The 27285-nt window shown below is 43.0% G+C and overlaps 1 protein-coding gene and 1 pseudogene across 2 annotated transcripts; both read left to right on the forward strand.

The window, feature by feature from the left end:
• Window positions 1–1083: 1083 nt before the first annotated feature.
• Window positions 1084–8793, forward strand: LOC306783085 (citrate synthase-lysine N-methyltransferase CSKMT, mitochondrial-like; annotated as a pseudogene). The gene is made up of 2 exons: window positions 1084–1201; window positions 8121–8793. The product of its transcript is annotated as a citrate synthase-lysine N-methyltransferase CSKMT, mitochondrial-like (transcript).
• Window positions 8794–21160: 12367 nt separating this feature from the next.
• LOC306783259 (citrate synthase-lysine N-methyltransferase CSKMT, mitochondrial-like) lies at window positions 21161–21796 on the forward strand (the record flags this gene model as incomplete). Its single annotated transcript, XM_079276835.1, has 1 exon — window positions 21161–21796. The coding sequence occupies one exon, from the start codon at window positions 21161–21163 to the stop codon at window positions 21794–21796; it is 636 nt and encodes a 211-aa protein (XP_079132961.1).
• Between the last annotated feature and the right edge of the window lie 5489 nt (window positions 21797–27285).

The following is a 27285-nucleotide window of genomic DNA, read 5'->3' on the forward strand; positions in this document are numbered from 1 at the left end:
CTGTCTGAGAAGTTCGAGGGAGGGCAGAGACTTTCTAGTGGGTTGGTGGTTTTGCCCGTCCTGTCTCTCTGTCCTTCTCTCCAGCCCCTGCTCACTCCCGGTCACATGACATCCCCTCCCACCTACACACCTGTTCCCACTTTGCTCATCAGACCTGTAGTTTCTAGAAAACACACCTAAAACATTTTACTCTTCTATATATTTGTATCTTTGTATATAAGAAACATTTCACCAACAAAGACCACGCTTCTTATGATTGCAAATTAGTTTGAAATAACATAACATCACAAAAAACATAATAAATAGAACTGAAGCCACCGGGAGATAATTGACACACTTATACAGGGAGACACAGGTTGTTAAATCAGGAGAAACTTCATTTACAGTGAACAAATACATTTATTAAAATGTGCAAAGTAAAGTTTAAATGTTGGCGAGTCGACACTGGTGGAGTTGTTGAAGACAGCAGGGGCAGGCTGAAGATCTCGATGACGGCATGTGGAGTGGGACTGCCCTCAGTGGAAGAAACCTTGAACACCGGATGTGATGATGAATGGGGAGGAGGGTCACATCGGGTTCTACTGAAATGACAGCTGACTGCACAGAAGAGAACAGGTCTTTAAAGTTTGACAGGAAATATATGATTGGCTGAGGGAGGCCGTGGCGAAATCGCCCACTGTCAGCTGATAGAGGAGCCAGAGAGCGAGAGCCAGAGAGATGAGTGAGTGAATGAGAGCATAGCAAGACTGTCCTAATGTAGGAGGTTAGAGTAAATCCCAACATTTTATACAGTTAGTTAATTAATTTACAACTGCATGATTATAAATACTATATTTCAAAATATCCCCCCTATAAGCAGAGCTCTAAGTTGTACTGTACTTTACTCTCAGTAAATAATCAATGCTAACAATTTGATATTCAAGGAGGATTTGATAATCCTTAAATCATCATGGTGGCACCAAACATACTAAGCTCAATTATGAAAAGTGCTGACGGACAAAATCTATTCTGAATCCAAAGTTACAGGTCAGATATGCTTCTGGTTCACAGGACAGGAGTTTGGTGAGGGTATATTACCCCATCATGCTACATTGGCCACCGGGAGTACCCTCACGCAGACTGGCATATGACGAGGAAGAAGACTCACGCCCACTATTGACACTGACAGCAGCATGTGGATTGCCTAGCCACCTTGCAGAATGTAAGAACTGTCTCTCCCCAACAGTTCAAACTCTCACTGTCAGCATCGGTAAAAACAGCGATCGAATCTCGTGATTCATATGCCACAACAACGGCAGTGGCCAGAGGCCAGTGCCAGACAATACATATGATCCAAACAAACCTGTGAGTGAACGGTAGCATAAAGACATTGTCCGCAAAGCTCTAAGTTGTACTGTACTTTACTCTCAGTAAATAATCAATGCTAACAATTTGATATTCGAGGAGGATTTGATAATCCTAAAATCATCATGGTGGCACCAAACATCCTGAGCCAAATTATGAAAAGTGGTAGCAGTCAAAATCTATTCTGAATCCAATGCTACAGGTCAGATATGCTGCTGGTTTACACGACAGGAGTTTGGTGCCAGTATCTTACCCCATCATCCTACAGCGGACACAAGCATGTGCGCCGGACAAACAAGGAGGATAACAATGTTCTGTGATGTCCTGTTCATGCCAGGAAACTGTGAATACTGTTATTCCAGAGGGAGGGCAGATTGAGTGTGCAGCAGTTAATTGAAGCAAAGACGGTAGAAAGAAGAAAACAATAAATATATATATATATATATATATATATGTATATACATATATATATATATGAATATAGCTGTGAAGTAAAGAATGCAAAACATCTTTCAAGGAAAATCTAACCACAAACTACAAAGTTCACACAAATACACACATGCCAACAAATGCATAACACAGTATTTGACAACTAATTTGGTTGAGTGCTAGAAGTGCACAAATGTGTGTATTGGCATCACAGGAAAACAATTTGTTCCATTAACTTATTGAGATCATTGTAGCTCTGATGTGATAAAACACATCTCTGTATTATATTTTACTCATGTTAGCAAAACAGACAGTAATGATGACAGCAAATATAGTGGTATTAATGAACATATGCATCATATTTGTCTTTATCTATGTCTGTAACTACTATATAGATGAGACTGTGTACAAAATGCTTTCCACAATAACAATTATGTAAAGAAGTGTAAGTAATCTCAATAGTGCTTCAAGTGTACAAATAGCATTTGTTTTTCGGGTTTGATTCCTTGGTGACAAATTCTATTACATAGCAGCCAACCATTATCTACATTTACATACATTATATGACAGCAAGTCCTTGGTCAGTGTTTTAAATCATGTAGACTAAAATCTAACCAAAGTGTGTACAGTGTTCATCCTAGCAGAATATTTCGGACCAAAGAACTCATTCGTGCACATTACTAACTTTGCTTCTTCCCACAAGTACTTGTTAAACAACTCATTTAACATGTGCATACATGCCACTATGCACAATATCAATTAGTAAAGTTACATCAAGTTTCTACTTTAACAAAAGAAAATGGATCAAAGAGAGTAATACAGGTGTGATGCAGGGGTGTGTAAATGTAATGTCTCTGGAGAGACATTTGTCCAACGATGGCCCAAAGACAGACAGGATGTGGACCAGTAAACAAACCTCAGAAAATATGTTTTCATTTTATTTCAAATTGATGTTTGTGTCACTTATTCTGAAACTCTGGCTTCCTGTCACAACAATGTAGGAAACGTGAAACAGCAGGTCCACGTGCTGTCAATCTGTGGACACTGGAGGACCACATAGGACCAAGGACAGGGTCCAACCTGACACCCTCAAACCTCCATGCAAACATGCATCTCTATATTATTGGACATTATATGAGACCGTGTTTTTTAAATAGGCCTGAATGGAGACTTAATGTGTGGTTAACCCCTGGGCAGGTCACGTGACTCTCAAACGCGACAGGAGACTGAGTCACAATGTCATGTTAGTTGTATTATTTGAGCTCATGTGGATATATTCCTCTTAAAGTTGTATTTAATGTCTGTTTGTGCAGCGGAGGACTGTTGAGGACCTGATGGAGACTCTGAGGTAAGAACGAGCTGTTCTCAGTCGAACGTTCCATCGTTACCATGTTTACCAAATTGTGCATTTTTTCTAAATTCAGTCTGTTCCAACCGTTGGTCCGTCAGAAAAAGCCGAAATCTACTTTCACTCGAAAAAGCCGAAATCTACTTTCACTCGAAGAAACCTCCCAAGAAACACCTTCAAACCAGGATTTTTCTGCATCCGTGACTTAACGTTACTGATAAAGGTAAGTCTGATTCTGATCAACTTTTGCAGGAAAAAAAGCGATATTTATATACTTTTTCCACCACTGTTTTTTATGTATTTATTTATGTATCTATCTGAACCGATGTTTATCCTAATATTGATAATATTTTCAGTTATCAGTGTATATTAATCCACTAGGACTGACTTTTGACTGTTGAGACCAAGTTTAAACAAGTTTATCTGAACAAAAGCTGCTTTCTTGGTTAGCTAACGTTAGCTTTATAGACCCGACCGTCCAGCGTTAGCTTAAACTGAGAAATGCTAATAGAAATATTGTTTCTTTATATTTATATAACTTCTCGGTGATACGGATCACAAGTGATGCACGCATGATAATATATTTAATCCATATTAACTCACAATTCACACATTTCTTACATACTTGTGATATTTTTCATACATATTAACACAATGAACAGCAGAGTGAAAGAACCACTAAAAGATATTTTCTATCGAAAAAGTGCTGATATGTTTCTGACTTTTAGTCAATGTAGACATATGGAAGGCCTCCTGCAGTAACAATACTGAAACAAATGCAAACATGTTGCACTGTACTGGGTTTGTTTCTGCTAATACTTTTGCGAGCGTATCATTTATTGTATGACATTTACTTTCTATCTAGTCACACTGCTTTGTGCTACTGATCCTTTCAATGTGATATGAGAAATGACTATGATATGGATCAGTGGTCTGAGGGTTGTGTGTGTTTTTACCCTCAGATGGCACGACAGTTCCCCTACGTCCCCCTACGTTCCTCCTCCACTCGCTGTGACCCATCTCCTCCCTCCTCTTGTGTCTTCTCCACTCCTATTTCTTCTCTCTCTTCTTCTAGCTCCTCTTCTAGCTCCTCACCTAGTCCCCCACCAGACTACAACCCTGGCAGCACGGACACAGTCCCTCCAACCAGGAGCACGGTAAGAACAAAGAACCTGAATGTCACACAGTTATTTTAACACTTTGATAAGTTTCTTTCATCATCTCCCATTGAGACTCACATACCGAATGACTAACAGAACTGCCTGCAGAGAAGTCTATATGATGTAACAGTCCTTGGTTTGTTTCCACGATGTGGAGCAGTGGTCTGATGGTTGTATTTATTTTTTTAAACCTTCAGGCGGGACGACGCTTCACGTGGAGGACTTTCCTCATCCCGGACCCCAACCGCCCCGACGCCCCACGGATCATCCTCCGTAGAATCCCAGCCTCACAACGCAGGACTGGCTCCTCCACTCGCTGTGACCCATCTCCTCCCTCCTATTGTGTCTTCACTCCTATTTCTTCTCTCTCTTCTTCTAGCTCCTCTTCTAGCTCCTCACCTAGTCCCCCACCAGACTACAACCCTGGCAGCACGGACACAGTCCCTCCAACCAGGAGCACGGTAAGAACAAAGAACCTGAATGTCACACAGTTATTTTAACACTTTGATACGTTTCTTTCATCATCTCCCATTGAGACTCACATACCGAATGACTAACAGAACTGCCTGCAGAGAAGTCTATATGATGTAACAGTCCTTGGTTTGTTTCCACGATGTGGAGCAGTGGTCTGATGGTTGTATTTATTTTTTTAAACCTTCAGGCGCGACGACGCTTCACGTGGAGGTCTTTCCTCATCCCGGACCCCAACCGCCCCGACGCCCCACGGATCATCCTCCGTAGAATCCCAGCCTCACAACGCAGGACTGGCTCCTCCACTCGCTGTGACCCATCTCCTCCCTCCTCTTGTGTCTTCTCCACTCATATTTCTTCTCTCTCTTCTTCTCTCTCTTCTTCTAGCTCCTCACCTAGTCCCCCACCAGACTACAACCCTGGCAGCACGGACACAGTCCCTCCAACCAGGAGCACGGTAAGAACAAAGAACCTGAATGTCACACAGTTATTTTAACACTTTGATACGTTTCTTTCATCATCTCCCATTGAGACTCACATACCGAATGACTAACAGAACTGCCTGCAGAGAAGTCTATATGATGTAACAGTCCTTGGTTTGTTTCCACGATGTGGAGCAGTGGTCTGATGGTTGTATTTATTTTTTTAAACCTTCAGGCGGGACGACGCTTCACGTGGAGGACTTTCCTCATCCCGGACCCCAACCGCCCCGACGCCCCACGGATCATCCTCCGTAGAATCCCAGCCTCACAACGCAGGACTGGCTCCTCCACTCGCTGTGACCCATCTCCTCCCTCCTCTTGTGTCTTCTCCACTCATATTTCTTCTCTCTCTTCTTCTCTCTCTTCTTCTAGCTCCTCACCTAGTCCCCCACCAGACTACAACCCTGGCAGCACGGACACAGTCCCTCCAACCAGGAGCACGGTAAGAACAAAGAACCTGAATGTCACACAGTTATTTTAACACTTTGATAAGTTTCTTTCATCATCTCCCATTGAGACTCACATACCGAATGACTAACAGAACTGCCTGCAGAGAAGTCTATATGATGTAACAGTCCTTGGTTTGTTTCCACGATGTGGAGCAGTGGTCTGATGGTTGTATTTATTTTTTTAAACCTTCAGGCGGGACGACGCTTCACGTGGAGGACTTTCCTCATCCCGGACCCCAACCGCCCCGACGCCCCACGGATCATCCGCCGTAGAATCCCAGCCTCACAACGCAGGACTGGCTCCTCCACTCGCTGTGACCCATCTCCTCCCTCCTATTGTGTCTTCACTCCTATTTCTTCTCTCTCTTCTTCTAGCTCCTCTTCTAGCTCCTCACCTAGTCCCCCACCAGACTACAACCCTGGCAGCACGGACACAGTCCCTCCAACCAGGAGCACGGTAAGAACAAAGAACCTGAATGTCACACAGTTATTTTAACACTTTGATACGTTTCTTTCATCATCTCCCATTGAGACTCACATACCGAATGACTAACAGAACTGCCTGCAGAGAAGTCTATATGATGTAACAGTCCTTGGTTTGTTTCTACGATGTGGAGCAGTGGTCTGATGGTTGTATTTATTTTTTTAAACCTTCAGGCGCGACGACGCTTCACGTGGAGGTCTTTCCTCATCCCGGACCCCAACCGCCCCGACGCCCCACAGATCATCCTCCGTAGAATCCCAGCCTTACAACGCAGGACTGGCTCCTCCACTCGCTGTGACCCATCTCCTCCCTCCTCTTGTGTCTTCTCCACTCATATTTTTTCTCTCTCTTCTTCTAGCTCCTCTTCTAGCTCCTCACCTAGTCCCCCACCAGACTACAACCCTGGCAGCACGGACACAGTCCCTCCAACCAGGAGCACGGTAAGAACAAAGAACCTGAATGTCACACAGTTATTTTAACACTTTGATACGTTTCTTTCATCATCTCCCATTGAGACTCACATACCGAATGACTAACAGAACTGCCTGCAGAGAAGTCTATATGATGTAACAGTCCTTGGTTTGTTTCCACGATGGGGAGCAGTGGTCTGATGGTTGTATTTATTTTTTTAAACCTTCAGGCGCGACAACGCTTCACGTCAGGACTGGCTCCTCCACTCGCTGTGACCCATCTCCTCCCTCCTCTTGTGTCTTCTCCACTCCTATTTATTCTCGCTCCTCTTCTAGCTCTTCTAGCTCTAACAATCTGTTTTTGTGTTTAATTTAGCTGACGTCCTGTGTCGAGCCTCGGGTATCACACAGACGTTCCAGCCTGCCTGCCAGCCACTTTCCGGCTAGGATCAGAGCGGAGGGTTACCTTACCTGTTCAACTTACCTACCGTCCAGTGTCGAGCCTCGGGTTTTCACCTGCACGAAGAAGCCTTCCAGTTAGTTCCTCGGAGATCAACTGTGTAGTCTTGGCGTTCCTGTGTCGAGCCTCGGGTATCACACAGACGTTCCAGCCTGCCTGCCAGCCACTTTCCGGCTAGGATCAGAGCGGAGCGCGAGGACGCGCCTCTGTGTTTGACGTGACTGTTTACCTGTCGGCTTCGTCAGCCGCTCAGAGGATTTTGCCACTTTCCGGCTTGGACCCATGCGGAGCGCATAGAGACGCCTCCTTTTTGACTATGTATTTCCTGTCTTTTCCTCTGCCTGTGAGAAATAAATAAAATTGTTTTTTGAAAAATAACTCTGCTGTCCTGAGTCTGCATTTGGGTCCATGAACGCACCACATCATAACACCTTTGATTGTATTGTCACTGCACCGAGACTCAGGCAGGGTGTCTGCACACAGCGAGTGGTCTGGGGGGGAATAGCGTGAACCTCCAAATAAGTAAGAAAGAAAAGTTAAAGTGAGTTGCAGGTGTGTGCACTGATGTCTTACCTAATTGTCACCGATATGTTAGCTACAGAAGCTGACCATAAAGTAGCACTTTGTTGTGCAATAACGTCACACTCAGTTGCAAACTTGTTGGCAACACCAAGCTAATGCAGTCTAATATAACACAGCCTGGATACATCAACACATCTATTTAACAGTTTAAAGATGAACTGAGCATTATAAAGTACACAAAGGGAGGATTCAATGCAGGACTGTTGAGTGTATGTTGCTTTTTTATTTTAATGAGCAATCTGAGTCATTTGAGTTTGTCAGCTTGCTAGATCGTCTTCATGCCGAGCTTAGTGGCTTTTAAGGACCCAAGAAAAGGTCTTAAATCATATATTAAAAGAAAAGACATTTGACACATTAAATTGATGGATTTTAAATTTACTTCAGCATAAAGTCCCTCCAAATATGACAGAAGGATGGAGGCATTAAGGCAAGTTGTATGTGTTTTACTGCTAATGTTCACTCACTAACTCGTGACATAATCCCATCTGTGTTTCTGCCTAGCTGAACTGATTGAAAACATGGATAAGAAAGCAACTTGGGACCGCTTCTACACTGAGAGCAGCAGCAGCACAAACACCTTCAAACACTTTGAGTGGTTCTTTGGCTTCGATGCTGTCCGGGACTTCATTATGCCCCTATTGCAGACCAAGCCCCACCCAGACGGTTTGCTCCAAGTCCTGGCTATGGGCTGTGGCACTTCTGCTTTCGGGCCCTGTATTTACAGACGCTCTCCTCTCCCGGTCCGGGTCACTTGTGCAGACATTTCCCCCATAGCTGTGCGACTAATGCATGAACACGTCCAAACCAAAGCCATTCAAGCTCACAATCTTTCCTCTCGGCTTGAGTTCGTAGAGCTGGACTGCACACAGCTCCACGAGCACTACGGTTGTAGCAGTGTGGACCTTATAGTTGATAAGGGCACCACAGATGCCTTGTTGAGGTCTAAGGAAGGGAAATGGAAGGCCAATCAGGTGCTGAAGCAGTGTTTGTCGGTGTTGCGGAGCTCAGGGTCTCTGCTCCAGTTCTCTGATGAAGACCCTGATGCCAGGCTGCTGTGGCTGGAGACGGAGGCACAGGAGCCGGGGTTGATGGCAGCAGATGTTTGGGTGCAGGAGGTTGGGGAGCTAAGGGGACTGACTACTGCTACCAAGTGACTCCTCGCTCTATTGTATAGCAACTTTCTTCATCTGGATGGTGATAATATTAAATGAGTAAACTACTGAAGTGATTGTAAAAAGTAATTGATAAGGTACACAGAGTGAGTTATCCACCAAACTGGACCTCCACATTCCGACAGCAGAGACAATAGATTTACTACTTATAAAATAACCTGAAGGTAAAGAATGACCTCTTTATGAAATGATAAAAGTTGACAAACCACTTAAACCAGGGGTGCCCAATATGTCGATCGCGATTTGCCACTTGATTTTCTAACACACGGGTCACAAGTCATCAGAGTAAGTTAATGACCAAAAAAAAAAAAAATATATATATATATATATATATAGATATTCAGCATTTTTAATGTAGGTAGATCATTTTGACTTGGTCATTTTAAAAGTAGCTCTCAAGCCGAAAAGGTGTGGGCACCCCTGGTCTACTACATATAGTGTTTTTTCGATGGGCTCTAGTGGATTTGAGTGCAGCTGAGATGCTGGCAGATAGCAGCTAAATGAACAAAGCAAAATCAGAAATGGGGACTTTAAAGTGACGTTGGTTAAATGCACAAAGTCTATGGTTAAATGTCGCTCTCTGCTGGTTGAGCATGAAAAATACAAAGACGTAAAAGATGTGTCACCGACGGAGAATATGGGAAGACAAATAGACACGCTGTTTGAAATTAATTTATCAAACTATAGAATGTGCAACTCTGTGAATAATATTGTGTGTATCTCAAGACATGAGTGACAGCAAGTCACTCATGTAATCAAGTAATCAAGTAATCAAATATCTGTTTATGTTCCATTGTTATTTCATGACCATTTATAAGACATTTTCCTAATGTGCTCCTTTGGTTTTACCCCCTAGAGTTTATGCTGGATTGCAACTTTGATCAGGGAGCATGTGAGTGGATCCAAGACAAGGCTGATGACATGGACTGGAGCGTAGCCTACCATAACGGTAACAAAATGATATGTGTATTACAGGTTATTTAAGATAATTTTACAATGTAGATGCATTCACTTATGAGACACACTCTCTCAGGTGCTGAGTACTACATATCCATGAGTGGGCTCCTCGGGGAGCCGGAGGATACAGCCAAACTGAAGTTGCTTCTCAGTGACCGGACCCAGCAGGGCAGCTTCTGCCTCACCTTTGACTACCGTGTGGTGGGTCACAATGTGGGAACTCTCAGGGTGCTGCTGGATAATAATAATGCTTACCCCGTATGGGAGCAGAGCCAAAGCAGAGACCAGGGCTGGCAGACAGAGCTCCTCACTGTGGCCTGGAAAGAGGAAGCGCCAGAATCTGTGAGTAATGTTATAGTTTCATAACACGTATTTTCAATCGACGATCGTTGAACGATAGCGCTGTAACAGCTAACAATAATAAAACCAGCCAAAGCACTCTTTTGTGGTTCACGGTGGCCTATGTTTGAAAGACAAGCCCAATATTGTTGAATCACTTCTCGAATCTACAAACTGAAGATGCTATGGTACCTTTGAATGTCTTTCAGGTTGTCTTTGAAGCTCAGCATGGGAAAGATGTTGGAGGAGAGATTGGACTGGACAATGTTGTGCTGACCTCAGGGCCCTGTCAAGAGGATGTCAGTCCATTCGTTTAAGAAGCTCCACCCCGGATTTACAAAATATGACACATGTCAAAGATTCCTGTTTCCTGTCTGTATGTTGGTCTGGAGTTTCACACTGTCTTTCAAGACATCCACATAAAGATACAGATATGGTCTCAAGGGAAGATCTGTACTTTCACTGCATGCATGTTTACTTAATCACCATGCTGCTACATTGGTACATTCGGCTTCATTCTCCATCGTGATTTTCACAATGGTCTCTGAAGATACAGATCACCCAGATCTCAGGAATAGGTGGAAATGCTTTCTCTGTATTTTAGTTAGATGAAACAGTATTGTGCTTAGTCCTTTGTCGTGTATGTGATTGCTGAAGTGAAGTGAAAATAATCATGTAATGTGGATTATTAGGTGAATTAAATCTGAAATTCAATCTTAGATGAATAACTTTTTTGAAGTTCAAATGATAAAAGTATCAGTACGTAACTGCTGTACATTTTGCTTTCATATTATACTGTCCTATTACAATAAATCTGTTTTTTTTCTAACTGTCTTCCAATCCTCTTGATTGTGTCAGTTGTAAGTTTATGCAAACAGAAATCTGTGCATCCTTCAAGAAGTAATGAGGTACAATCCTGAGGTATTTTGTGCTTAACTTCAAAGTATTAACCTACTACTAAATGTTAGAGGAGCATGCTGGATGCTGTGCTCCATAACATTTGCATCATTAGAATAAAGGTCAGTGAGCCTATAGTTTCATTCAGAAAAATCCCAGATGTCAACGATCAAAAACAATTCTAAGTGGCCCATTCTGCATTAAAGCACAGTTAGGAGCGATAATTGACCTACCTTTCGTCAGTTTCATATTTTGTTAAGATTGTCTGACATGATTTTGGGGTATGTTTACATCGTGGTGTTGCTAAGTAAAATTCCGTTCGTACCTTCTGAAGACATCTCAGTAAAAACATGGTTATAGTGAGACAGTGACATTAACTCGTCTTTATGTTACCTAGGGTCTTAAACTGTGTGAGAAGTTCGAGGGAGGGCAGAGACTTTGTAGTGGGTTGGTGGTTTTGCCCGTCCTGTCTCTCTGTCCTTCTCTCCAGCCCCTGCTCACTCCCGGTCACATGACATCCCCTCCCACCTACACACCTGTTCCCACTTTCCTCATCAGACCTGTAGTTTCTAGAAAACACACCTAAAACATTTTACTCTACTATATATATATATATTTGGAGTTTTTTTTACGAGAAGTAAAAGTTCTTTGTATATAAGAAACATTTCACCAACAAAGACCACGCTTCTTATGATTGCAAATTAGTTTGAAATAACATAACATACATCACAAAAAACATAATAAATAGAACTGAAGCCACCGGGAGATAATTGACACACTTATACAGGGAGACACAGGTTGTTAAATCAGGAGAAACTTCATTTACAGTGAACAAATACATTTATTAAAATGTGCAAAGTAAAGTTTAAATGTTGGCGAGTCGACACTGGTGGAGTTGTTGAAGACAGCAGGGGCAGGCTGAAGATCTCGATGACGGCATGTGGAGTGGGACTGCCCTCAGTGGAAGAAACCTTGAACACCGGATGTGATGATGAATGGGGAGGAGGGTCACATCGGGTTCTACTGAAATGACAGCTGACTGCACAGAAGAGAACAGGTCTTTAAAGTTTGACAGGAAATATATGATTGGCTGAGGGAGGCCGTGGCGAAATCGCCCACTGTCAGCTGATAGAGGAGCCAGAGAGCGAGAGCCAGAGAGATGAGTGAGTGAATGAGAGCATAGCAAGACTGTCCTAATGTAGGAGGTTAGAGTAAATCCCAACATTTTATACAGTTAGTTAATTCATTTACAACTGTATGATTATAAATACTATATTTCAAAATATCCCTCCTATAAGCAAAGCTCTCTAAGTTGTACTGTACTTTACTCTCAGTAAATAATCAATGCTAACAATTTGATATTCAAGGAGGATTTGATAATCCTTAAATCATCATGGTGGCACCAAACATACTAAGCTCAATTATGAAAAGTGCTGACGGACAAAATCTATTCTGAATCCAAAGTTACAGGTCAGATATGCTTCTGGTTCACAGGACAGGAGTTTGGTGAGGGTATATTACCCCATCATGCTACATTGGCCACCGGGAGTACCCTCACGCAGACTGGCATATGACGAGGAAGAAGACTCACGCCCACTATTGACACTGACAGCAGCATGTGGATTGCCTAGCCACCTTGCATAATGTAAGAACTGTCTCTCCCCAACAGTTCAAACTCTCACTGTCAGCATCGGTAAAAACAGCGATCGAATCTCGTGATTCATATGCCACAACAACGGCAGTGGCCAGAGGCCAGTGCCAGACAATACATATGATCCAAACAAACCTGTGAGTGAACGGTAGCATAAAGACATTGTCCGCAAAGCTCTAAGTTGTACTGTACTTTACTCTCAGTAAATAATCAATGCTAACAATTTGATATTCAAGGAGGGATTTGGTAATCCTAACATCATCATGGTGGCACCAAACATCCTGAGTCAAATTATGAAAAGTGGTAGCGGTCAAAATCTATTCTGAATCCAATGCTACAGGTCAGATATGCTGCTGGTTTACACGACAGGAGTTTGGTGCCAGTATCTTACCCCATCATCCTACAGCGGACACAAGCATGTGCGCCGGACAAACAAGGAGGATAACAATGTTCTGTGATGTCCTGTTCATGCCAGGAAACTGTGAATACTGTTATTCCAGAGGGAGGGCAGATTGAGTGTGCAGCAGTTAATTGAAGCAAAGACGGTAGAAAGAAGAAAACAATAAATATATATATATATATATATATATATATATATATACATATATATATATATGAATATAGCTGTGAAGTAAAGAATGCAAAACATCTTTCAAGGAAAATCTAACCACAAACTACAAAGTTCACACAAATACACACATGCCAACAAATGCATAACACAGTATTTGACAACTAATTTGGTTGAGTGCTAGAAGTGCACAAATGTGTGTATTGGCATCACAGGAAAACAATTTGTTCCATTAACTTATTGAGATCATTGTAGCTCTGATGTGATAAAACACATCTCTGTATTATATTTTACTCATGTTAGCAAAACAGACAGTAATGATGACAGCAAATATAGTGGTATTAATGAACATATGCATCATATTTGTCTTTATCTATGTCTGTAACTACTATATAGATGAGACTGTGTACAAAATGCTTTCCACAATAACAATTATGTAAAGAAGTGTAAGTAATCTCAATAGTGCTTCAAGTGTACAAATAGCATTTGTTTTTCGGGTTTGATTCCTTGGTGACAAATTCTATTACATAGCAGCCAACCATTATCTACATTTACATACATTATATGACAGCAAGTCCTTGGTCAGTGTTTTAAATCATGTAGACTAAAATCTAACCAAAGTGTGTACAGTGTTCATCCTAGCAGAATATTTCGGACCAAAGAACTCATTCGTGCACATTACTAACTTTGCTTCTTCCCACAAGTACTTGTTAAACAACTCATTTAACATGTGCATACATGCCACTATGCACAATATCAATTAGTAAAGTTACATCAAGTTTCTACTTTAACAAAAGAAAATGGATCAAAGAGAGTAATACAGGTGTGATGCACGGGTGTGTAAATGTAATGTCTCTGGAGAGACATTTGTCCAACGATGGCCCAAAGACAGACAGGATGTGGACCAGTAAACAAACCTCAGAAAATATGTTTTCATTTTATTTCAAATTGATGTTTGTGTCACTTATTCTGAAACTCTGGCTTCCTGTCACAACAATGTAGGAAACGTGAAACAGCAGGTCCACGTGCTGTCAATCTGTGGACACTGGAGGACCACATAGGACCAAGGACAGGGTCCAACCTGACACCCTCAAACCTCCATGCAAACATGCATCTCTATATTATTGGACATTATATGAGACCGTGTTTTTTAAATAGGCCTGAATGGAGACTTAATGTGTGGTTAACCCCTGGGCAGGTCACGTGACTCTCAAACGCGACAGGAGACTGAGTCACAATGTCATGTTAGTTGTATTATTTGAGCTCATGTGGATATATTCCTTTTAAAGTTGTATTTAATGTCTGTTTGTGCAGCGGAGGACTGTTGAGGACCTGATGGAGACTCTGAGGTAAGAACGAGCTGTTCTCAGTCGAACGTTCCATCGTTACCATGTTTACCAAATTGTGCATTTTTTCTAAATTCAGTCTGTTCCAACCGTTGGTCCGTCAGAAAAAGCCGAAATCTACTTTCACTCGAAAAAGCCGAAATCTACTTTCACTCGAAGAAACCTCCCAAGAAACACCTTCAAACCAGGATTTTTCTGCATCCGTGACTTAACGTTACTGATAAAGGTAAGTCTGATTCTGATCAACTTTTGCAGGAAAAAAAGCGATATTTATATACTTTTTCCACCACTGTTTTTTATGTATTTATTTATGTATCTATCTGAACCGATGTTTATCCTAATATTGATAATATTTTCAGTTATCAGTGTATATTAATCCACTAGGACTGACTTTTGACTGTTGAGACCAAGTTTAAACAAGTTTATCTGAACAAAAGCTGCTTTCTTGGTTAGCTAACGTTAGCTTTATAGACCCGACCGTCCAGCGTTAGCTTAAACTGAGAAATGCTAATAGAAATATTGTTTCTTTATATTTATATAACTTCTCGGTGATACGGATCACAAGTGATGCACGCATGATAATATATTTAATCCATATTAACTCACAATTCACACATTTCTTACATACTTGTGATATTTTTCATACATATTAACACAATGAACAGCAGAGTGAAAGAACCACTAAAAGATATTTTCTATCGAAAAAGTGCTGATATGTTTCTGACTTTTAGTCAATGTAGACATATGGAAGGCCTCCTGCAGTAACAACACTGAAACAAATGCAAACATGTTGCACTGTACTGGGTTTGTTTCTGCTAATACTTTTGCGAGCGTATCATTTATTGTATGACATTTACTTTCTATCTAGTCACACTGCTTTGTGCTACTGATCCTTTCAATGTGATATGAGAAATGACTATGATATGGATCAGTGGTCTGAGGGTTGTGTGTGTTTTTACCCTCAGATGGCACGACAGTTCCCCTACGTCCCCCTACGTTCCTCCTCCACTCGCTGTGACCCATCTCCTCCCTCCTCTTGTGTCTTCTCCACTCCTATTTCTTCTCTCTCTTCTTCTAGCTCCTCTTCTAGCTCCTCACCTAGTCCCCCACCAGACTACAACCCTGGCAGCACGGACACAGTCCCTCCAACCAGGAGCACGGTAAGAACAAAGAACCTGAATGTCACACAGTTATTTTAACACTTTGATAAGTTTCTTTCATCATCTCCCATTGAGACTCACATACCGAATGACTAACAGAACTGCCTGCAGAGAAGTCTATATGATGTAACAGTCCTTGGTTTGTTTCCACGATGTGGAGCAGTGGTCTGATGGTTGTATTTATTTTTTTAAACCTTCAGGCGGGACGACGCTTCACGTGGAGGACTTTCCTCATCCCGGACCCCAACCGCCCCGACGCCCCACGGATCATCCTCCGTAGAATCCCAGCCTCACAACGCAGGACTGGCTCCTCCACTCGCTGTGACCCATCTCCTCCCTCCTATTGTGTCTTCACTCCTATTTCTTCTCTCTCTTCTTCTAGCTCCTCTTCTAGCTCCTCACCTAGTCCCCCACCAGACTACAACCCTGGCAGCACGGACACAGTCCCTCCAACCAGGAGCACGGTAAGAACAAAGAACCTGAATGTCACACAGTTATTTTAACACTTTGATACGTTTCTTTCATCATCTCCCATTGAGACTCACATACCGAATGACTAACAGAACTGCCTGCAGAGAAGTCTATATGATGTAACAGTCCTTGGTTTGTTTCCACGATGTGGAGCAGTGGTCTGATGGTTGTATTTATTTTTTTAAACCTTCAGGCGCGACGACGCTTCACGTGGAGGTCTTTCCTCATCCCGGACCCCAACCGCCCCGACGCCCCACGGATCATCCTCCGTAGAATCCCAGCCTCACAACGCAGGACTGGCTCCTCCACTCGCTGTGACCCATCTCCTCCCTCCTCTTGTGTCTTCTCCACTCATATTTCTTCTCTCTCTTCTTCTCTCTCTTCTTCTAGCTCCTCACCTAGTCCCCCACCAGACTACAACCCTGGCAGCACGGACACAGTCCCTCCAACCAGGAGCACGGTAAGAACAAAGAACCTGAATGTCACACAGTTATTTTAACACTTTGATACGTTTCTTTCATCATCTCCCATTGAGACTCACATACCGAATGACTAACAGAACTGCCTGCAGAGAAGTCTATATGATGTAACAGTCCTTGGTTTGTTTCCACGATGTGGAGCAGTGGTCTGATGGTTGTATTTATTTTTTTAAACCTTCAGGCGGGACGACGCTTCACGTGGAGGACTTTCCTCATCCCGGACCCCAACCGCCCCGACGCCCCACGGATCATCCTCCGTAGAATCCCAGCCTCACAACGCAGGACTGGCTCCTCCACTCGCTGTGACCCATCTCCTCCCTCCTATTGTGTCTTCACTCCTATTTCTTCTCTCTCTTCTTCTAGCTCCTCTTCTAGCTCCTCACCTAGTCCCCCACCAGACTACAACCCTGGCAGCACGGACACAGTCCCTCCAACCAGGAGCACGGTAAGAACAAAGAACCTGAATGTCACACAGTTATTTTAACACTTTGATACGTTTCTTTCATCATCTCCCATTGAGACTCACATACCGAATGACTAACAGAACTGCCTGCAGAGAAGTCTATATGATGTAACAGTCCTTGGTTTGTTTCCACGATGTGGAGCAGTGGTCTGATGGTTGTATTTATTTTTTTAAACCTTCAGGCGCGACGACGCTTCACGTGGAGGTCTTTCCTCATCCCGGACCCCAACCGCCCCGACGCCCCACGGATCATCCTCCGTAGAATCCCAGCCTCACAACGCAGGACTGGCTCCTCCACTCGCTGTGACCCATCTCCTCCCTCCTCTTGTGTCTTCTCCACTCATATTTCTTCTCTCTCTTCTTCTCTCTCTTCTTCTAGCTCCTCACCTAGTCCCCCACCAGACTACAACCCTGGCAGCACGGACACAGTCCCTCCAACCAGGAGCACGGTAAGAACAAAGAACCTGAATGTCACACAGTTATTTTAACACTTTGATACGTTTCTTTCATCATCTCCCATTGAGACTCACATACCGAATGACTAACAGAACTGCCTGCAGAGAAGTCTATATGATGTAACAGTCCTTGGTTTGTTTCCACGATGTGGAGCAGTGGTCTGATGGTTGTATTTATTTTTTTAAACCTTCAGGCGGGACGACGCTTCACGTGGAGGACTTTCCTCATCCCGGACCCCAACCGCCCCGACGCCCCACGGATCATCCTCCGTAGAATCCCAGCCTCACAACGCAGGACTGGCTCCTCCACTCGCTGTGACCCATCTCCTCCCTCCTCTTGTGTCTTCTCCACTCATATTTCTTCTCTCTCTTCTTCTCTCTCTTCTTCTAGCTCCTCACCTAGTCCCCCACCAGACTACAACCCTGGCAGCACGGACACAGTCCCTCCAACCAGGAGCACGGTAAGAACAAAGAACCTGAATGTCACACAGTTATTTTAACACTTTGATAAGTTTCTTTCATCATCTCCCATTGAGACTCACATACCGAATGACTAACAGAACTGCCTGCAGAGAAGTCTATATGATGTAACAGTCCTTGGTTTGTTTCCACGATGTGGAGCAGTGGTCTGATGGTTGTATTTATTTTTTTAAACCTTCAGGCGGGACGACGCTTCACGTGGAGGACTTTCCTCATCCCGGACCCCAACCGCCCCGACGCCCCACGGATCATCCTCCGTAGAATCCCAGCCTCACAACGCAGGACTGGCTCCTCCACTCGCTGTGACCCATCTCCTCCCTCCTCTTGTGTCTTCTCCACTCATATTTCTTCTCTCTCTTCTTCTCTCTCTTCTTCTAGCTCCTCACCTAGTCCCCCACCAGACTACAACCCTGGCAGCACGGACACAGTCCCTCCAACCAGGAGCACGGTAAGAACAAAGAACCTGAATGTCACACAGTTATTTTAACACTTTGATACGTTTCTTTCATCATCTCCCATTGAGACTCACATACCGAATGACTAACAGAACTGCCTGCAGAGAAGTCTATATGATGTAACAGTCCTTGGTTTGTTTCCACGATGTGGAGCAGTGGTCTGATGGTTGTATTTATTTTTTTAAACCTTCAGGCGCGACGACGCTTCACGTGGAGGTCTTTCCTCATCCCGGACCCCAACCGCCCCGACGCCCCACGGATCATCCTCCGTAGAATCCCAGCCTCACAACGCAGGACTGGCTCCTCCACTCGCTGTGACCCATCTCCTCCCTCCTCTTGTGTCTTCTCCACTCATATTTCTTCTCTCTCTTCTTCTCTCTCTTCTTCTAGCTCCTCACCTAGTCCCCCACCAGACTACAACCCTGGCAGCACGGACACAGTCCCTCCAACCAGGAGCACGGTAAGAACAAAGAACCTGAATGTCACACAGTTATTTTAACACTTTGATACGTTTCTTTCATCATCTCCCATTGAGACTCACATACCGAATGACTAACAGAACTGCCTGCAGAGAAGTCTATATGATGTAACAGTCCTTGGTTTGTTTCTACGATGTGGAGCAGTGGTCTGATGGTTGTATTTATTTTTTTAAACCTTCAGGCGCGACGACGCTTCACGTGGAGGTCTTTCCTCATCCCGGACCCCAACCGCCCCGACGCCCCACAGATCATCCTCCGTAGAATCCCAGCCTTACAACGCAGGACTGGCTCCTCCACTCGCTGTGACCCATCTCCTCCCTCCTCTTGTGTCTTCTCCACTCATATTTCTTCTCTCTCTTCTTCTAGCTCCTCTTCTAGCTCCTCACCTAGTCCCCCACCAGACTACAACCCTGGCAGCACGGACACAGTCCCTCCAACCAGGAGCACGGTAAGAACAAAGAACCTGAATGTCACACAGTTATTTTAACACTTTGATACGTTTCTTTCATCATCTCCCATTGAGACTCACATACCGAATGACTAACAGAACTGCCTGCAGAGAAGTCTATATGATGTAACAGTCCTTGGTTTGTTTCCACGATGGGGAGCAGTGGTCTGATGGTTGTATTTATTTTTTTAAACCTTCAGGCGCGACAACGCTTCACGTCAGGACTGGCTCCTCCACTCGCTGTGACCCATCTCCTCCCTCCTCTTGTGTCTTCTCCACTCCTATTTATTCTCGCTCCTCTTCTAGCTCTTCTAGCTCTAACAATCTGTTTTTGTGTTTAATTTAGCTGACGTCCTGTGTCGAGCCTCGGGTATCACACAGACGTTCCAGCCTGCCTGCCAGCCACTTTCCGGCTAGGATCAGAGCGGAGGGTTACCTTACCTGTTCAACTTACCTACCGTCCAGTGTCGAGCCTCGGGTTTTCACCTGCACGAAGAAGCCTTCCAGTTAGTTCCTCGGAGATCAACTGTGTAGTCTTGGCGTTCCTGTGTCGAGCCTCGGGTATCACACAGACGTTCCAGCCTGCCTGCCAGCCACTTTCCGGCTAGGATCAGAGCGGAGGGTTACCTTACCTGTTCAACTTACCTACCGTCCAGTGTCGAGCCTCGGGTTTTCACCTGCACGAAGAAGCCTTCCAGTTAGTTCCTCGGAGATCAACTGTGTAGTCTTGGCGTTCCTGTGTCGAGCCTCGGGTATCACACAGACGTTCCAGCCTGCCTGCCAGCCACTTTCCGGCTAGGATCAGAGCGGAGCGCGAGGACGCGCCTCTGTGTTTGACGTGACTGTTTACCTGTCGGCTTCGTCAGCCGCTCAGAGGATTTTGCCACTTTCCGGCTTGGACCCATGCGGAGCGCATAGAGACGCCTCCTTTTTGACTATGTATTTCCTGTCTTTTCCTCTGCCTGTGAGAAATAAATAAAATTGTTTTTTGAAAAATAACTCTGCTGTCCTGAGTCTGCATTTGGGTCCATGAACGCACCACATCATAACACCTTTGATTGTATTGTCACTGCACCGAGACTCAGGCAGGGTGTTTGCACACAGCGAGTGGTCTGGGGGGGAATAGCGTGAACCTCCAAATAAGTAAGAAAGAAAAGTTAAAGTGAGTTGCAGGTGTGTGCACTGATGTCTTACCTAATTGTCACCGATATGTTAGCTACAGAAGCTGACCATAAAGTAGCACTTTGTTGTGCAATAACGTCACACTCAGTTGCAAACTTGTTGGCAACACCAAGCTAATGCAGTCTAATATAACACAGCCTGGATACATCAACACATCTATTTAACAGTTTAAAGATGAACTGAGCATTATAAAGTACACAAAGGGAGGATTCAATGCAGGACTGTTGAGTGTATGTTGCTTTTTTATTTTAATGAGCAATGTGAGTCATTTGAGTTTGTCAGCTTGCTAGATCGTCTTCATGCCGAGCTTAGTGGCTTTTAAGGACCCAAGAAAAGGTCTTAAATCATATATTAAAAGAAAAGACATTTGACACATTAAATTGATGGATTTTAAATTTACTTCAGCATAAAGTCCCTCCAAATATGACAGAAGGATGGAGGCATTAAGGCAAGTTGTATGTGTTTTACTGCTAATGTTCACTCACTAACTCGTGACATAATCCCATCTGTGTTTCTGCCTAGCTGAACTGATTGAAAACATGGATAAGAAAGCAACTTGGGACCGCTTCTACACTGAGAGCAGCAGCAGCACAAACACCTTCAAACACTTTGAGTGGTTCTTTGGCTTCGATGCTGTCCGGGACTTCATTATGCCCCTATTGCAGACCAAGCCCCACCCAGACGGTTTGCTCCAAGTCCTGGCTATGGGCTGTGGCACTTCTGCTTTCGGGCCCTGTATTTACAGACGCTCTCCTCTCCCGGTCCGGGTCACTTGTGCAGACATTTCCCCCATAGCTGTGCGACTAATGCATGAACACGTCCAAACCAAAGCCATTCAAGCTCACAATCTTTCCTCTCGGCTTGAGTTCGTAGAGCTGGACTGCACACAGCTCCACGAGCACTACGGTTGTAGCAGTGTGGACCTTATAGTTGATAAGGGCACCACAGATGCCTTGTTGAGGTCTAAGGAAGGGAAATGGAAGGCCAATCAGGTGCTGAAGCAGTGTTTGTCGGTGTTGCGGAGCTCAGGGTCTCTGCTCCAGTTCTCTGATGAAGACCCTGATGCCAGGCTGCTGTGGCTGGAGACGGAGGCACAGGAGCCGGGGTTGATGGCAGCAGATGTTTGGGTGCAGGAGGTTGGGGAGCTAAGGGGACTGACTACTGCTACCAAGTGACTCCTCGCTCTATTGTATAGCAACTTTCTTCATCTGGATGGTGATAATATTAAATGAGTAAACTACTGAAGTGATTGTAAAAAGTAATTGATAAGGTACACAGAGTGAGTTATCCACCAAACTGGACCTCCACATTCCGACAGCAGAGACAATAGATTTACTACTTATAAAATAACCTGAAGGTAAAGAATGACCTCTTTATGAAATGATAAAAGTTGACAAACCACTTAAACCAGGGGTGCCCAATATGTCGATCGCGATTTGCCACTTGATTTTCTAACACACGGGTCACAAGTCATCAGAGTAAGTTAATGACCAAAAAAAAAATATATATATATATATATATATATATAGATATTCAGCATTTTTAATGTAGGTAGATCATTTTGACTTGGTCATTTTAAAAGTAGCTCTCAAGCCGAAAAGGTGTGGGCACCCCTGGTCTACTACATATAGTGTTTTTTCGATGGGCTCTAGTGGATTTGAGTGCAGCTGAGATGCTGGCAGATAGCAGCTAAATGAACAAAGCAAAATCAGAAATGGGGACTTTAAAGTGACGTTGGTTAAATGCACAAAGTCTATGGTTAAATGTCGCTCTCTGCTGGTTGAGCATGAAAAATACAAAGACGTAAAAGATGTGTCACCGACGGAGAATATGGGAAGACAAATAGACACGCTGTTTGAAATTAATTTATCAAACTATATAACGTGCAACTCTGTGAATAATATTGTGTGTATCTCAAGACATGAGTGACAGCAAGTCACTCATGTAATCAAGTAATCAAGTAATCAAATATCTGTTTATGTTCCATTGTTATTTCATGACCATTTATAAGACATTTTCCTAATGTGCTCCTTTGGTTTTACCCCCTAGAGTTTATGCTGGATTGCAACTTTGATCAGGGAGCATGTGAGTGGATCCAAGACAAGGCTGATGACATGGACTGGAGCGTAGCCTACCATAACGGTAACAAAATGATATGTGTATTACAGGTTATTTAAGATAATTTTACAATGTAGATGCATTCACTTATGAGACACACTCTCTCAGGTGCTGAGTACTACATATCCATGAGTGGGCTCCTCTGGGAGCCGGAGGATACAGCCAAACTGAAGTTGCTTCTCAGTGACCGGACCCAGCAGGGCAGCTTCTGCCTCACCTTTGACTACCGTGTGGTGGGTCACAATGTGGGAACTCTCAGGGTGCTGCTGGATAATAATAATGCTTACCCCGTATGGGAGCAGAGCCAAAGCAGAGACCAGGGCTGGCAGACAGAGCTCCTCACTGTGGCCTGGAAAGAGGAAGCGCCAGAATCTGTGAGTAATGTTATAGTTTCATAACACGTATTTTCAATCGACGATCGTTGAACTATAGCGCTGTAACAGCTAACAATAATAAAACCAGCCAAAGCACTCTTTTGTGGTTCACGGTGGCCTATGTTTGAAAGACAAGCCCAATATTGTTGAATCACTTCTCGAATCTACAAACTGAAGATGCTATGGTACCTTTGAATGTCTTTCAGGTTGTCTTTGAAGCTCAGCATGGGAAAGATGTTGGAGGAGAGATTGGACTGGACAATGTTGTGCTGACCTCAGGGCCCTGTCAAGAGGATGTCAGTCCATTCGTTTAAGAAGCTCCACCCCGGATTTACAAAATATGACACATGTCAAAGATTCCTGTTTCCTGTCTGTATGTTAGTCTGGAGTTTCACACTGTCTTTCAAGACATCCACATAAAGATACAGATATGGTCTCAAGGGAAGATCTGTACTTTCACTGCATGCATGTTTACTTAATCACCATGCTGCTACATTGGTACATTCGGCTTCATTCTCCATCGTGATTTTCACAATGGTCTCTGAAGATACAGATCACCCAGATCTCAGGAATAGGTGGAAATGCTTTCTCTGTATTTTAGTTAGATGAAACAGTATTGTGCTTAGTCCTTTGTCGTGTATGTGATTGCTGAAGTGAAGTGAAAATAATCATGTAATGTGGATTATTAGGTGAATTAAATCTGAAATTCAATCTTAGATGAATAACTTTTTTGAAGTTCAAATGATAAAAGTATCAGTACGTAACTGCTGTACATTTTGCTTTCATATTATACTGTCCTATTACAATAAATCTGTTTTTTTTCTAACTGTCTTCCAATCCTCTTGATTGTGTCAGTTGTAAGTTTATGCAAACAGAAATCTGTGCATCCTTCAAGAAGTAATGAGGTACAATCCTGAGGTATTTTGTGCTTAACTTCAAAGTATTAACCTACTACTAAATGTTAGAGGAGCATGCTGGATTCTGTGCTCCATAACATTTGCATCATTAGAATAAAGGTCAGTGAGCCTATAGTTTCATTCAGAAAAATCCCAGATGTCAACGATCAAAAACAATTCTAAGTGGCCCATTCTGCATTAAAGCACAGTTAGGAGCGATAATTGACCTACCTTTCGTCAGTTTCATATTTTGTTAAGATTGTCTGACATGATTTTGGGGTATGTTTACATCGTGGTGTTGCTAAGTAAAATTCCGTTCGTACCTTCTGAAGACATCTCAGTAAAAACATGGTTATAGTGAGACAGTGACATTAACTCGTCTTTATGTTACCTAGGGTCTTAAACTGTGTGAGAAGTTCGAGGGAGGGCAGAGACTTTCTAGTGGGTTGGTGGTTTTGCCCGTCCTGTCTCTCTGTCCTTCTCTCCAGCCCCTGCTCACTCCCGGTCACATGACATCCCCTCCCACCTACACACCTGTTCCCACTTTGCTCATCAGACCTGTAGTTTCTAGAAAACACACCTAAAACATTTTACTCTTCTATATATTTGTATCTTTGTATATAAGAAACATTTCACCAACAAAGACCACGCTTCTTATGATTGCAAATTAGTTTGAAATAACATAACATCACAAAAAACATAATAAATAGAACTGAAGCCACCGGGAGATAATTGACACACTTATACAGGGAGACACAGGTTGTTAAATCAGGAGAAACTTCATTTACAGTGAACAAATACATTTATTAAAATATGCAAAGTAAAGTTTAAATGTTGGCGAGTCGACACTGGTGGAGTTGTTGAAGACAGCAGGGGCAGGCTGAAGATCTCGATGACGGCATGTGGAGTGGGACTGCCCTCAGTGGAAGAAACCTTGAACACCGGATGTGATGATGAATGGGGAGGAGGGTCACATCGGGTTCTACTGAAATGACAGCTGACTGCACAGAAGAGAACAGGTCTTTAAAGTTTGACAGGAAATATATGATTGGCTGAGGGAGGCCGTGGCGAAATCGCCCACTGTCAGCTGATAGAGGAGCCAGAGAGCGAGAGCCAGAGAGATGAGTGAGTGAATGAGAGCATAGCAAGACTGTCCTAATGTAGGAGGTTAGAGTAAATCCCAACATTTTATACAGTTAGTTAATTAATTTACAACTGCATGATTATAAATACTATATTTCAAAATATCCCTCCTATAAGCAAAGCTCTCTAAGTTGTACTGTACTTTACTCTCAGTAAATAATCAATGCTAACAATTTGATATTCAAGGAGGATTTGATAATCCTTAAATCATCATGGTGGCACCAAACATACTAAGCTCAATTATGAAAAGTGCTGACGGACAAAATCTATTCTGAATCCAAAGTTACAGGTCAGATATGCTTCTGGTTCACAGGACAGGAGTTTGGTGAGGGTATATTACCCCATCATGCTACATTGGCCACCGGGAGTACCCTCACGCAGACTGGCATATGACGAGGAAGAAGACTCACGCCCACTATTGACACTGACAGCAGCATGTGGATTGCCTAGCCACCTTGCAGAATGTAAGAACTGTCTCTCCCCAACAGTTCAAACTCTCACTGTCAGCATCGGTAAAAACAGCGATCGAATCTCGTGATTCATATGCCACAACAACGGCAGTGGCCAGAGGCCAGTGCCAGACAATACATATGATCCAAACAAACCTGTGAGTGAACGGTAGCATAAAGACATTGTCCGCAAAGCTCTAAGTTGTACTGTACTTAACTCTCAGTAAATAATCAATGCTAACAATTTGATATTCAAGGAGGGATTTGGTAATCCTAACATCATCATGGTGGCACCAAACATCCTGAGTCAAATTATGAAAAGTGGTAGCAGTCAAAATCTATTCTGAATCCAATGCTACAGGTCAGATATGCTGCTGGTTTACACGACAGGAGTTTGGTGCCAGTATCTTACCCCATCATCCTACAGCGGACACAAGCATGTGCGCCGGACAAACAAGGAGGATAACAATGTTCTGTGATGTCCTGTTCATGCCAGGAAACTGTGAATACTGTTATTCCAGAGGGAGGGCAGATTGAGTGTGCAGCAGTTAATTGAAGCAAAGACGGTAGAAAGAAGAAAACAATAAATATATATATATATATATATATATATATATATATATATATATATATATATATATATACATATATATATATATGAATATAGCTGTGAAGTAAAGAATGCAAAACATCTTTCAAGGAAAATCTAACCACAAACTACAAAGTTCACACAAATACACACATGCCAACAAATGCATAACACAGTATTTGACAACTAATTTGGTTGAGTGCTAGAAGTGCACAAATGTGTGTATTGGCATCACAGGAAAACAATTTGTTCCATTAACTTATTGAGATCATTGTAGCTCTGATGTGATAAAACACATCTCTGTATTATATTTTACTCATGTTAGCAAAACAGACAGTAATGATGACAGCAAATATAGTGGTATTAATGAACATATGCATCATATTTGTCTTTATCTATGTCTGTAACTACTATATAGATGAGACTGTGTACAAAATGCTTTCCACAATAACAATTATGTAAAGAAGTGTAAGTAATCTCAATAGTGCTTCAAGTGTACAAATAGCATTTGTTTTTCGGGTTTGATTCCTTGGTGACAAATTCTATTACATAGCAGCCAACCATTATCTACATTTACATACATTATATGACAGCAAGTCCTTGGTCAGTGTTTTAAATCATGTAGACTAAAATCTAACCAAAGTGTGTACAGTGTTCATCCTAGCAGAATATTTCGGACCAAAGAACTCATTCGTGCACATTACTAACTTTGCTTCTTCCCACAAGTACTTGTTAAACAACTCATTTAACATGTGCATACATGCCACTATGCACAATATCAATTAGTAAAGTTACATCAAGTTTCTACTTTAACAAAAGAAAATGGATCAAAGAGAGTAATACAGGTGTGATGCACGGGTGTGTAAATGTAATGTCTCTGGAGAGACATTTGTCCAACGATGGCCCAAAGACAGACAGGATGTGGACCAGTAAACAAACCTCAGAAAATATGTTTTCATTTTATTTCAAATTGATGTTTGTGTCACTTATTCTGAAACTCTGGCTTCCTGTCACAACAATGTAGGAAACGTGAAACAGCAGGTCCACGTGCTGTCAATCTGTGGACACTGGAGGACCACATAGGACCAAGGACAG

Source organism: Melanostigma gelatinosum (assembly GCF_949748355.1).
Source record: "Melanostigma gelatinosum genome assembly, chromosome: 10".
Lineage (NCBI taxonomy): Eukaryota > Metazoa > Chordata > Actinopteri > Perciformes > Zoarcidae > Melanostigma > Melanostigma gelatinosum.